This window comes from Paroedura picta, chromosome 4 (genome assembly GCF_049243985.1).
Source record: "Paroedura picta isolate Pp20150507F chromosome 4, Ppicta_v3.0, whole genome shotgun sequence".
Taxonomy (NCBI): Eukaryota; Metazoa; Chordata; class Lepidosauria; order Squamata; family Gekkonidae; genus Paroedura; species Paroedura picta.
The window spans coordinates 126,060,533-126,073,636 of NC_135372.1; the positions used below are offsets into that span (position 1 = coordinate 126,060,533).

A 13,104-nucleotide genomic window follows, 5' to 3' on the forward strand; every position below is an offset into this window, starting at 1 on the left:
GGTTTTGTCAGTGGTTGCTGGGCTGATCCCTTTGACTGCCTTTCTTCTATTGGCAGAATACCCCCACTCGAAGCCATTCACCTCCTGTTTTAAGAAGTGAGTTGTTGGGGGCCACAAGATGCATTTTTTATAAAGAAAGAAAAAAATGCCCATGTGTCTACCTTTCTCCTGAGCAACAGTTTTCTAGAGCCTATTGTATTTTTTCGCTCCGTGGGCTTTATTGCTAGTGCCAGATAATCGATAGATTTTTCAGGAGCCTGCTGGTAATTCATCCCTGAGAGCTCATGATTTGTTGTCTTATTTGTAAGTCTTGCAGAAACACATTCTGAACTTGGATTAGCTTTTGAGTTCTGAGTTCTTTCTTTGAAACTCTACTTTGACACTATTCCTCTAGTTTTGCGTTTTCTTTGGTTGTCAACCTCCTCATGAAACCTTAATACAATCATAATAGATACTAGTGATGTGCTCTTCATTGGATTTAACTTTTTTTGGGGGGGGGCTGTCTTCCCGAACAGGCAATCTTGTTGGTGGAGGAGTCGATAAAAGGCAAATAGCCAGCATTCAAGAATCGGTGGGAGAAACCAGTTCACAAAGTGTGGTGGTGGCGGTCGACAGGTAACTAATAGCGTGTGTTGGCTTTGCACTTAAGTGTGAAACTCTATGCTTGTGGTCACAATATGTTCTTTTTGGGCCCCAAAAGTGTGGTGTTGTTGTTTTACTACTTCTAAAATACAGCAATATTTCAGAATAGGTCCCTGGACCAAGTGGACCAAGGTGCCAGAAAAAAGTTTGAACGGGGAACAAAAGAGAGGTGACCATCGCTGTATCTCAAATCCTTTTCTTTCTGCCTACCCCCTTGGGATATATTGCCCTAAATCTAAAACCATATTTTTCCCTAATTGATGTGGAATTCTATAAAATGAAGACTTCCTTATTAGAACAGTCAACTTGTAACATTCACTGTGTTGAATCCTAACCCCTACTTGTGTGAGCAGAAGTCCCTGCTTATTGTGTAAAGCTGGTAGCAGTAGTCTCAGTTTTTCACATTTCTTATCCAACTACAATCTTCTCTGCCATATTTCATGCTGTCCCAGAGGGTCCCTCTGTCCACAGTAGAAGATTTGCTGTGAGCTCAGGTGCTTACTGCATGAAAGAGGAGACAAGAAGACCTCTTTCAATGTGTGGAACTCTGCTCATGATCCTGTAGATCAGGGGTAGTCAAACTGCGGCCCTCCAGATGTCCATGGACTACAATTCCCATGAGCCCCTGTCATTGTTTGCTGGCAGTGGCTCATGGGAATTGTAGTCCACGGACATCTGGAGGGCCACAGTTTGACCACCCCTGCTGTGGATCCCCAACCTTTTTTGAGTCTGTGGGCATCTTTGAAATCCTTGAAATTCACAAAATGGCTGCTACAGGAGGCGGAGAGAGGATACAGCGAAGTCTAATAGCACTTCTTCATCATTTCAGGCAGATGCTCTGTTTAGCAGAATACCTTTTAATCTGCACAGCCAATCAGAAGCCCTGCTGCCCACTTTCTAAAAGGGAGGGTGTCATGGTGCCCACAGGTACTATGTTGGGGACCTCTGCTCTAGGCCCCGCCTCTCTTATTTCCACTATAAGTATCTGTTTACTGTTCTTTCACGCATTGAGTCTTCACCATTGTCTGTCCAACTGTCACTCCACAGAATATTTACGGGGTCAACAAGGCTGGATGGAAATGCAATCGGTAAGTAAGTCTTGCAAAATACACTGAAATGAAAAGCCAGTTGGACTGGGCTGATTTCTTACTTCCTGACATGTCTTTCCTCTTAAAATGTTCAGTTGACTTTGTTCGATGGCTGTGTGCTGTTTCCATGGACGAGTTGGCTTCTCCTCACCATCCTCGCATGTTCAGTTTACAGAAGATTGTCGAGATCTCCTACTACAACATGAATAGAATTAGGCTACAGTGGTCCAGAATATGGCATGTGATTGGAGATCATTTCAATAAGGTAAAGGCTATGAATAAGCCGCTCTTCACTGTCACTTTAGATGCCAAGGGTAACTGGTGTACACAGTTACTGGTGTAACTTCAAGCTCCTGTTCCCTTTGGCAGCAAGCAGTTCCCTTGTCCTGTTCTTAAGGACTGAACTTGATATCGACACCGCTAGGTAGAAATACGCTGATTGATACAGTAAACTCTTTCACTCAGTCGTGCTTCATTCCCCTCCTCACTACACCCCCTGTCCCAAGTGATTTTTCTCTATGGGAGTCCCATGATCTCCAGCATCACCACTCTGGTGGTCATATGGGACCCTTCCCTCCCTTTTTCATCCATGGAAAACCTGGTTGGATTCAAGCCTGTATTTGGAATATGACTGGAAAGTGACCTCAGTGGAATTAGAAAGATCCTCCAGCTGGTCTGAAGGCCTCATGAGATAACAAGGTCAGTAATTCTGCCCATTTCGAGCACGGTTACTGAACATCTGTTGGGTATAGCATTATTCCACTTGCGAATTATACTTCGGGAGCTTAGAGGGAACCACATATAAAATGGTTAGCATTTTGAAGGTATCACAGGCTTCCAGATGGAGAAGCTTATACCAGTTAAAATTGTAATTAGCCAATACATTGTTTAAAATGTAGCATGTGAGGTTGTCCAATGGTAGGTCTGAACATCTATAGAGAAATATGTCTTGCCATGTGAGGCAGAGTCTCTGCGATACCATACTAGGTCTGCCTTCTTGTTTTATTGTGAATCCCTTGTCCTGCTTTACAGTGTTTTCCTCTGGTGGTCTTGCATGAGACTGATGGGAACTTTTGTCATAGCTATATGTGAATGCTTGAGATTTTTTTTCTAGATTTGTTTGCTGAGCCAAAAACAGAGAAAGGAGCCTCACTGAAATCAGCAAGGTTCTGCCTATAAATTATGGCTGAACTGAAGGATTAGAGTGATGGAGGCTCATTTCATGCTTCTTTTGAGAATCCCATCTCTAGGTTAGCTCTGACAACTCTGGCTGTTTTGTATAGTGATTGGAGTGATGCCTCTACAACCCATTCATATTATCAGTTGGCTTGAAAAGCCTGTGCTTCATTATACCTATGTATGTGTTTAGCATGCCTCTTTTCTGAAGCAATGCCATTTTCTCCTTGGAAGGTTGGTTGTAATCCTAATGAAGATGTGGCCATATTTGCCGTTGATTCCTTGAGACAGCTGTCAATGAAGTTTCTAGAAAAGGGAGAACTGGCCAACTTCCGGTTCCAGAAGGACTTTCTGAGACCCTTTGAGCACATCATGAAGAAAAATAGGCAAGTGTTCCTTCCAACTCCAACAGTTAGTTTGCTTTCCTATACATGTGCATATAGTATACAGCAGGGGTAGTCAAACTGCAGCCCTCCAGATGTCCATGGACTACAATTCCCAGAAGCCCCTGCCAGCAAATGCTGGCAGGGGCTTCTGGGAATTGTAGTCCATGGACATCTGGAGGGCTGCAGTTTGATTACCCCTGGTATACAGTATATACTATGCTGGTGTCATAAACAGTACCATAAATAAGGTGGTGTATTTCTCTCCCTCTCTGAAAATAAGATCTCCCACGATTCGTGACATGGTGATCCGTTGCATTACTCAGATGGTGAATTCTCAAGCTGCTAATATCCGCTCAGGGTGGAAAAATATTTTTGCGGTATTTCATCAGGCAGCATCAGATCACGATGGGAACATTGTGGAGCTGGCCTTCCAGACAACAGGACATATAGTTAGTAAGTAAAGTTTGGCATGGCTGATGCAACAAAAGAGTAATAGAAGCCAAGGTCAAAATCTGCTTTGAGCACACACACTTGAGTTAATTTGTTTTTTCTTCACCTTATGGGAAACCCTGGAAAGGTATTTTTATTTTAAAATTCAAAGAAATTCATTTTAAGGAGAAATTGAATCCCCTGCAGTATCTCACTTGAGAGAGCAGGAGAATCTGTCATTGGCAGCCATTCTGAGTGAGTTTCTGTACACAGTGTTGCAAGCGTTTGCCACTCTTTGCTGCTCATGTATGATGCACGAGTAGGGCTTACTCTGAGAATGAGCCGGGCCGCTTGCTGTACTGCCACCGAATACCCTGTTAGCAAAATCAGAACTGTGGCTTGAATTCTAAGAGTGCCGTTCTTCTCCTCTTCCCTCTTCCCTTGTGTGCTGCCTTCCCACATTCCAATCAGTAGTTGCTACTGGCAGCTGTTAAAAAGCACGTACGTGTAATAAGTCCTTTTAATTTTTTACTCCCCTCTTAAAAACAGTGGTGGAAATTGTTAGAAACAATTGCTGTTAACCTTTCTGACAATTGGCTTCCAACTATCGTGTTGTAGTTAAAGAACATTTTAAGGGATGTGGCTAATTTGTCCTGTTCCATCCTTCCCCATGTTTAATGCTAGACAAGTCATGTAGGAAAAATGTCAGGCAAGTATAGTTTTATGGTGAATTCCGCTGTTGCAGTTCAACATGTGATACTTTGAGCCAAATAGAGCCAGTAAGTGTGGCCTGCAAGGAACGGATTTCAGACCTGGGCACGTAGTAGAAAGGGTTTATTTCTTAAGCCTTGGCCAGGCACAGTCTGCATGGTGGAGGGTTCCATATTATACAGGCCAGTTTCAGTTGATCAGCTGTCCAAAGTGCAAGTGTGTGATATGTTTGTGTCAGTATTTATTACAGAAGGGCAATTGGTGTGCTGAGGTCATTTACAGCCCAACTGATTTGGCCTCTGCATTTATTGAGCTCTCTAAGAGCCTCTTGTGGCGCAGGGTGGTAAGCCAGCCAACATGCTGTATGAAGCTCTGACCATGAGGCTGGGAGTTCGATCCCAGCAGCCGGCTCAAGGTTGACTAAGCCTTCCATCCTTCCGAGGTCGGTAAAATGAGTACCCAGTTTGCTGGGGGGTAAACGGTAATGACTGGGGAAGGCACTGGCAAACCACCCCGTATTGAGTCTGCCATGAAAACGCTGGAGGGCGTCACCCCAAGGGTCAGACATGACTCGGTGCTTGCACAGGGGATACCTTTACCTTTAATCTACCATGGAGGATGATGTACATTGCGGATTATCTGCCTCCAATATTGGTTTATGGATTAGGTTTTTGTCTGGTTTTTATGTAAACCGCCATGAGCTGGCTGAGCCAAGAGTGGTGGACAACAAATACAATAATAAATAAATAAAATAAAGATGCACCAGCACAGTAGTAATTTGACAGATGGTGATTTTTTTTTCCTTCTTCATCTGTTTTTTCCCCCCCTCAGCCAACATTTTTCAGCAGCATTTTCCTGCAGCAATAGATTCCTTCCAGGATGCTGTCAAATGCTTGTCAGAGTTTGCTTGCAATGCTGCATTTCCAGACACCAGCATGGAAGCAATTAGACTTATTCGGTTTTGTGCTAAATATGTTTCGGAAAGACCTCAGGTATTTCTTTTTCTTCTTTTCTCAATTGTATTTCTTTCCTTTTGCAGACTCACTTTAAGAGGATCGTGAGTTTCTTTTCTAGCAGAGGAATCCTTATTTCATATTTCATTGTAATGTTTAGTTAGAAAAACCTATATGTTTTTCACCATTGCGTTAGGAAATCCTAGTTGTTTCCTGCCACAACTAAAGTTAACATGCATTGGAAAAGTTGTATCGTGAAATATCCTGGATTTAACATCTTAATATCCTGGATCTAACATTCTATCATCACCAGGAGAGCAAAAATACTAATATATAAATACTAAACTTATTTTAAAGACACTAGAAATAGTGGCTGGAGTGTTGAGCTGTGTTTAGAGAGAACCGGCTTCAAATCCATCCTCAGCTGTGAAGTCCAGTGGGTGAAGTTGGGATTAGTCATTCATACTCAGAAAGACCTACGTCATGGGGGCTCTTTCAAGAATAAGGTTGCCTTACTGAGTAGTATGGGACGACTCCTGTGCAGACATACTTAAAATTTCTCCCTGAAATGGAAGAGGAGAGTCACATATGCTCTCCCGAGCTCCTTGGAGGAAAGGTGGGATAAAAATGCGACAGCTCTTCTTGGGTGACTTCCTGGCGTAAATAAATTTCAGTTTCATGAATCTCTTGCTCTATGCTGAGCTTTTCTCATTTCATCAAGCTGTTGAATGTCTGACTTCTGCTGTGAGGCTTGATTAGCTAGCATAAGCATTTATTTAAGAAGAAGAAGAGTTGGTCCTTATATGCCGCTTTTCCCTACCCGAAGGAGGCTCAAAGCGGCTTACATTTGCCTTCCCTTTCCTCTCCCCACAACAGACACCCTGTGGGGTGGGTGAGGCTGAGAGAGCCCTGATATCACTGCTTGGTCAGAACAGCTTTATCAAAGCCGTGGCAGGCCCAAGGTCACCCAGCTGGTTGCATGTGGGGGAGTGCAGAATCGAACCTGGCATGCCAGATTAGAAGTCCGCACTCCTAACCACTACAACAAACTGGCTCTCTTAAAGCTGATTGCACTGTCACCTGCGTGTGTGTTTATGTATATATATTTATATCTGTGTTTACAGGTTTTGAGAGAATACACAAGTGATGACATGAATGTTGCTCCAGGAGACAGAGTTTGGGTTCGAGGATGGTTTCCCATTTTATTTGAGCTTTCTTGTATTATCAATCGGTGCAAGCTAGACGTACGAACAAGGTAAACAAGTGAGAAAGTGCTTGGGGCTTTGGAACTCTCTCCAGCTTTTCAGATTTCTTCCCTATTCACTGGCGTTCTTATTGTCTTTTTTCTTCTTGCAGAGGCCTAACGGTTATGTTTGAAATTATGAAGAGCTACGGTCATACCTTTGAGAAGCACTGGTGGCAGGATCTCTTTCGCATTGTGTTTAGGATATTTGATAACATGAAGCTACCAGAGCAGCAAACGGAGGTAACTGAGAGTTCTTGCCAAAGGGACCCTTATAAACCAGTAACCCAAGTTCCTCAGAGCAATGATCAAAGCCAGCTTCAGAAAAATAATTTATTTTTATGTATTTATTGTCATCACGTTAAAGCTGATTTATGGCGATCCTATAGGCCAGGGGTGGGCAAACTGTGGCCCTCCAGATGTCCATGGACTACAATTCTCTTGGGAATTGTAGTCCATGGACATCTGGAGGGCCACAGTTTGCCTACCCCTGCTGTAGGCCTTTCAAGGCAAGAGATAGAGGTGATTTGCCAATGCCTGCTTCTACGTAGCAACCCTGGCTTCCCCTTGTAGTTTCCCATCTAAATACCAACTAGAGCCAACTCTGATTAGCTTCTGAGATCTGACAAGATGGGGCTATCTTGGGCCATCCAGTTCAGGGTGTTAATGAAATTAGGAGCTCTCAATTGAGAGGGTGGTGTTTTCTTTTTGTGATGCATTGCACAGCACAATGAGTTTGTCAAAATGCAACTGCAAATGAAGAATGAATTAGCAGCAAAGACAACGTTAACACAAGGGCTTTGTCTCTCAACAGAAATCCGAATGGATGACTACGACATGTAATCATGCACTTTATGCAATCTGTGACGTATTCACACATTTCTATGAAGCTTTGAATGAGATTCTTCTTTCTGACATATTTGCACAGTTACACTGGTGTGTAAAACAAGGTAGCTTATTTAAATACATGTCACATTATTCTGAATGAATACCATTTGTGGGAAGGTATATATAAAAATCACATCTTCATCTCCCCATTCTTCCATCCCTCTCTGGTGGTTTTGTATAATAAATGCTTAAGGAAAAGTCTGATTTCCCCCCCCCCCTTGAAATGAATACATTTTTACTACCTTAAGTATGGGATGCTTTCAGCTACCCATTAATTAAACCATTTTTGGTGCTGTTGCTAACACTGTGTTCGGGAAAGGTTTTACAATTTTGATATGAACTTTTTTGATTTTTTTTTACTTTGATTTCCCTTATGAAGAATTGCGTCTTAAAAGCTCCCCCATCCCTTCAGTTACCTTTCACTTGTGGTGTTTTAAATGCTGAAATTTGCTAAATTAGTCTCTGAAATTTCAGTAGATCAGCTAAACCAGCCATTCTCAGCCTGGTTGTGGCCAAGGAGCCTCCATAAATCCCTTGGTCTCCTCACATTTTCCAGTCTGTGGCCCCTTCAAATGTGCCACAGCATCCCAGGGAGGCTACATTGACCCCCATTGAGAATAACTGAGCTGAATAGTTCTTGGCTTGTCCTATTAGGGCTATTTGGAACACTGGCTGGAACAGAAATCGCCCTCTAAATTTTTCTATGCATTTTGGAGCCACTACCCTGCCTCTAAGAGCCTCTTGTGGCGCAGAGTGGTAAGGCAGCTGTCTGAAAGCTTTGCCCATGAGGCTGGGAGTTCAATCCCAGCAGCCGGCTCAAGGTTGACTCAGCCTTCCATCCTTCCGAGGTCGGTAAAATGAGTACCCAGCTTGCTGGGGGGTAAACGGTCATGACTGGGGAAGGCACTGGCAAACCACCCCGTATTGAGTCTGCCATGAAAACGCTAGAGGGCGTCACCCCAAGGGTCAGACATGACTCGGTGCTTGCACAGGGGATACCTTTACCTTTACCTTTACCCTGCCTCTGGATTTTTAACATCATATGTAACATTTTTCCCCCTGGAAGTGAGAAACACACACAAAAAATAGTGTTTTATATGTTTCTGCTGATCATCTCTACCAATGAACCTGCTTTAGTGTTTATTAAAACATTTATATCCAGCTTTCCTCCAAAGACTCAAGGCAGCTTACAAATGCATCGCTAGGATACAACATCAATACCCTCACCCCTAAAATTATATCAATAACATACAATAAATCTAAAACAGCCTTCAAGAAACCCTGTAGCTTATGACAGCCACCTGCCACAAATTCTAACCCCCTCACTGAATTACTTTTCTTGCTCTATAGGAAATAGACTCCTCAAGTAGGCCATTCTGTAATTGTCCCACAACGTCACCTTCCCACTTGTAATTTTTTCTTTTTATCGCTGGTAAAAACCATTAGAAAAATCAAGCTTGATGTACAAGCCAAGTTATGGTTTTAAAGCCTGTTTTTTCAAGTGAACCATGGTTATCGTTGAATGGGTAGCATAAGGCTATGATTCTTTAGGGACCAGAGAGTGAACTGCTCCTGATTAAGTTCTGCAACATTTTGTTGGTTCAAACCAGGGGTAAGTCAAACTGCGGCCCTCCAGATGTCCACGGACTACAATTCCCATGAGCCCCTGCCAGCATTTGCTGGCTGTGGCTCATGGGAATTGTAGTCCGTGGATATCTGGAGGGCCGCAGTTTGACTACCCCTGGTTCAGACGGTAATAAGTGCTACATGTCAGCATATCCAGTTTTCAGCGCTGGTTGCTTACAAACACCCTTGGATCCAGAAAAAATCAGTCACAGTAAATGTTAATTTGATTTACATAAAAAAAAAAAAGATTAACTCCTTTTTTCCCCCAACAGATAACGAGCAGCTGGCTCGATCAGGTACCAACTGCCTAGAAAGCCTGGTAATACTAAATGGGCAGAAATTCAGTCCGGATGTCTGGGACCAGACCTGCAATTGCATGCTAGAGATTTTCAAAACCACAATTCCTCATGTGTGAGTAGAATTCCACACGTTACAAAATATTTTCCCATGGCTCACAATCACTGTTATAATCGAATTTGTTTCTTCCTTTGCAGATTGCTGACATGGAGGCCGGCAGGAATGGAAGACGATTCATCCGAAAAGCACTTCGTAAGTGCTCTAACCGTATCTCCACTGGGAAAAGCCCCCCCTCTCCTGGCTCCTGGGCACAGTGCTAGACGTGCCAGGAGCCCTTTTCCATTCTTGTCTGCCAGACATAGTTGTCACAGTTATCATCTGCACCCATACCAATGCCCCATGGGTCAAATTGTACGCTGCCATTTTGTACGATGTTGGGGATTGCTTTTAGGACACTTAATAGTGTGTGATTTTATGGGATATTGTTTGTATTTTTTGAGAACCGCCGCGAGCCATGCTGGGAGCGATGGCATACAAGTTTAAATGATAGATGGATGGATGGATGGATGGATGGATGGATGGATGGATGGATGGATGGATGGATGGATGGATGGATGGATGGATGGGTAGATGGATAGATGGATAGATGGATAGATGGATAGATGGATAGATGGATAGATGGATAGATAGATAGATAGATAGATAGATAGATAGATAGATAGATAGATAGATAGATAGATAGATAGATAGATAGATAGATAGATAGATAGATAGATAGATAGATAGGATGTCTTTGTTATTGTAAGGTCTTGAAGAAAACAATTTTAAAAACTTGAAATTAGTGATAGTAGCAGCAATTTGCGTAGCTTCTAAAGAAATGTTGTAACAAACATAAATGCAGATTCTGTTTATTCCCAGGAAGTGGACCTGGATCGCCAGTCTTTAAGCAGTATTGATAAAAATGCTTCAGAAAGAGGACAGAGCCAATATTCAAATCCCACAGATGAAAGTTGGAAAGGTGGCCCTTATTCAAGTAAGTCTGCCTTCATCTTCCTCAGCATCTGCAGGCATCCTTACAAGCAGCCCTGCTCCTAATGCCCTAAGGAGAGATCCTAGTGGTCTACGCCATGATGCTGTAGAGCTCTCCTGGCCTTTGGAAGTACATACATACACTTCTCATGCTCTGTTCTAGACATCCACTGTAATGACACCTTGCCATATTTGTCTGATTCCAAGGGGCTTGGAAACTTTGACTCCAATCCTATGCATGGGTCATAGAAGAGAACTTTGCCACCTCTGTCTTCTCTCTAGAACTCCCTAAGTCCATCCAAAAGCTGCTCCTGATAGTCAAGAGAACACTTAGACAAGTTTGGGATTAATGGGAGATGGGAGAAGTGCCCCCCCCATCTTGTGTGAGTCCTTTCATAAATGGAGCAAAAGCTTATATTATAGCAAGGAAAGGGGCAGCTGCTTCCTGCACCACATCCCAAGTTATTTTGAAGAGCCCACAAATTCTCAGGTGTAGTAGCTTTGGAAAGTCAGACTTCAAGGAACTCCAGTGAGAAGCGAGTGGTCACAGAAATCCTTTGTGAACTCTGATCTGCTCACGGTTCATAGGGTCTAAGCCCCTAGTTTCACTCCACCCCCACTTGAAGACCTGTGTGTATGGCATAATTCGATTCAGAGGTCAACATTCAATAGCTCAGACATGCTTTTCTAGTTCCTTCCTTTTTAGTGAAATTCAAGTCAACTGATTTATTCACCTGAAAACAGGGATCAGGGATACAATAGCTAGAGTCATAATTAGAATGCTTGCTACCTGGTAGTAGTTTAGGGGGCATTGGATCAGGATATTCACAGGTCCCTGTTGCAGAGGAGGCCATACAGTATGTGCTTGTGAAAGAAATGGTCTGGGGTCTTTGGGGTCAAAGTGGCATATGTGCCTACATCTGCTGAACTTTGTGAACAAACTGAAATTGCTTTTGGACTAAAAGCCATCACCCTGCTATTCCTCCAGACCAGAAACTTTTTGCCAGCCTCCTTATCAAGTGTGTTGTACAACTGGAACTGATTCAGACCATTGACAACATAGTCTTTTACCCAGCAACTAGCAAGAAGGAAGATGCTGAGCATATGGCTGCTGCTCAGGTGAGAAACTTCTCACCTGTTACGGGTCCACAACAGCTTCTCCGTTTGTTGATGGGTTCGCATTTGCTTCTTGGTATGGCGGGGGGGGGGGGGGGGAGGAAGGATCATATGGATTATATTTGAATTCTTCCTGAAGCCAGTTTTTCAGAGCTAGCACAGTTCCGCAAGGCCTGCAAAATGGAGCTCTTCTGCCAGTTTGGTGTAGTGGTTAGGAGTGCGGACTTCTAATCTGGCATGCCAGGTTCGATTCTGCACTCCCCCACATGCAACCAGCTGGGTGACCTTGGGCTCGCCTCGGCACTGATAAAACTGTTTGGACTGAGCAGTGATATCAGGGCTCTCTCAGCCTCACCCACCTCACAGGGTGTCTGTTGTGGGGAGAGGAAAAGGAAGGCGACTGTAAGCCGCTTTGAGCCTCCTTCGGGTAGGGAAAAGCGGCATATAAGGACCAACTCTTCTTCTTCTTCTTCTTCTTCATTTGGTTGAGGTCCAACAGAAGCAACACCCACTGGGCCCCCAGAGCTCCCTCCCATTCAGATACGTCCATTAATCACATTGCGGGCCAATCAAGATCTGCAAAAAAACCTGCAGAGTTCTGGTTGAAATGTTAACAGTTCTATTGTTCTTGGCGTTATTGTTAAATTGATGCAGTTACGTTGTATCTGTTATTTGGTTCTCATGTCCCCTGAGCCAAGTGGGAGGGCATTATATAAATGTAATAAATAAATACATTTAGTCCATCTCAATGGGTGTAGAACTCCACCTATGCTGTGCAGAATGGCAGAGCCACTGAACTAAGCAAGTTTTTCTTAAAGTACATATTGCAAGTCTCTAATTGTACTGAAGTCAGAACAGAACCAAGTTTGAGTCCAGTGGCACATTTAAGACCAACAAAGTTGAATTCTGCACGTGCAGAGGAGCTCATATGCAGAAGAAAACTTTGTTGGTCTTAAAGGTGAATACCAGAAAGGCTATTCTGCAAATCATAGGACCTGCATGGACAAAAGCCATGTGGAACAGGGACTTTTAGCAAGAGAGGAATTGGGTGGCATGGAGCGGGAAAACTGGCCAGGTCCAACCCAGTGTATGCGAAAGTTAATATTTTGTCAACTGTGACTGAAATTGTGCTCTATATCTTTCCTTCAGTGCAGCAACTGCTATTTGTGTCTGTGTGTGTTCCCCTTCTCATGGTATAGAAGAGAGAATACACATTCAAATCGGTATTTACACCTTGTTTCTGAATCAGTTGTGCTTCAGCATAGCATGTGGACTTTCACTGATTTTGGCACAGAAAATCTTTAGGATGTGCTCCTCTGATTCTGATGGTGCATGGGCCCCCAGTGCTTTCACAGTGCATTTACAAATAGGACTGGTAACCTCAAACAGGGGGAATATGGGTCAGATGCCCCAGGCACTGCACTGGGGGCCCCACCACCACCACCACCACCAAATAGTCAGCACTGATCCTCAGTGCTGCCCGAGACTCAGGCACAGGGAGAGAGTGATGAGCTGTAGGG

General features: G+C 43.5%; 1 protein-coding gene across 4 annotated transcripts in view; it reads left to right on the forward strand.

Moving 5' to 3' along the window:
* The window catches only part of ARFGEF2 (ARF guanine nucleotide exchange factor 2), a 63,373-nt gene that overhangs the window by 39,581 nt on the left and 10,688 nt on the right, over positions 1-13,104 (forward strand). For 3 of the 4 annotated variants that reach the window (XM_077335566.1, XM_077335567.1, XM_077335569.1), the window contains 13 exons: positions 516-615; positions 1,690-1,730; positions 1,826-1,995; positions 3,141-3,292; positions 3,573-3,745; positions 5,264-5,424; positions 6,510-6,640; positions 6,742-6,871; positions 7,443-7,578; positions 9,415-9,553; positions 9,637-9,691; positions 10,358-10,472; positions 11,457-11,587. In XM_077335566.1, coding sequence (XP_077191681.1) covers positions 516-615; positions 1,690-1,730; positions 1,826-1,995; positions 3,141-3,292; positions 3,573-3,745; positions 5,264-5,424; positions 6,510-6,640; positions 6,742-6,871; positions 7,443-7,578; positions 9,415-9,553; positions 9,637-9,691; positions 10,358-10,472; positions 11,457-11,587 — 1,634 coding nt within the window. Of the gene's footprint in view, positions 1-515; positions 616-1,689; positions 1,731-1,825; positions 1,996-3,140; positions 3,293-3,572; positions 3,746-5,263; positions 5,425-6,509; positions 6,641-6,741; positions 6,872-7,442; positions 7,579-9,414; positions 9,554-9,636; positions 9,692-10,357; positions 10,473-11,456; positions 11,588-13,104 lie in introns of those variants that run through there. The other variant, XR_013230581.1, reaches the window with a different exon arrangement.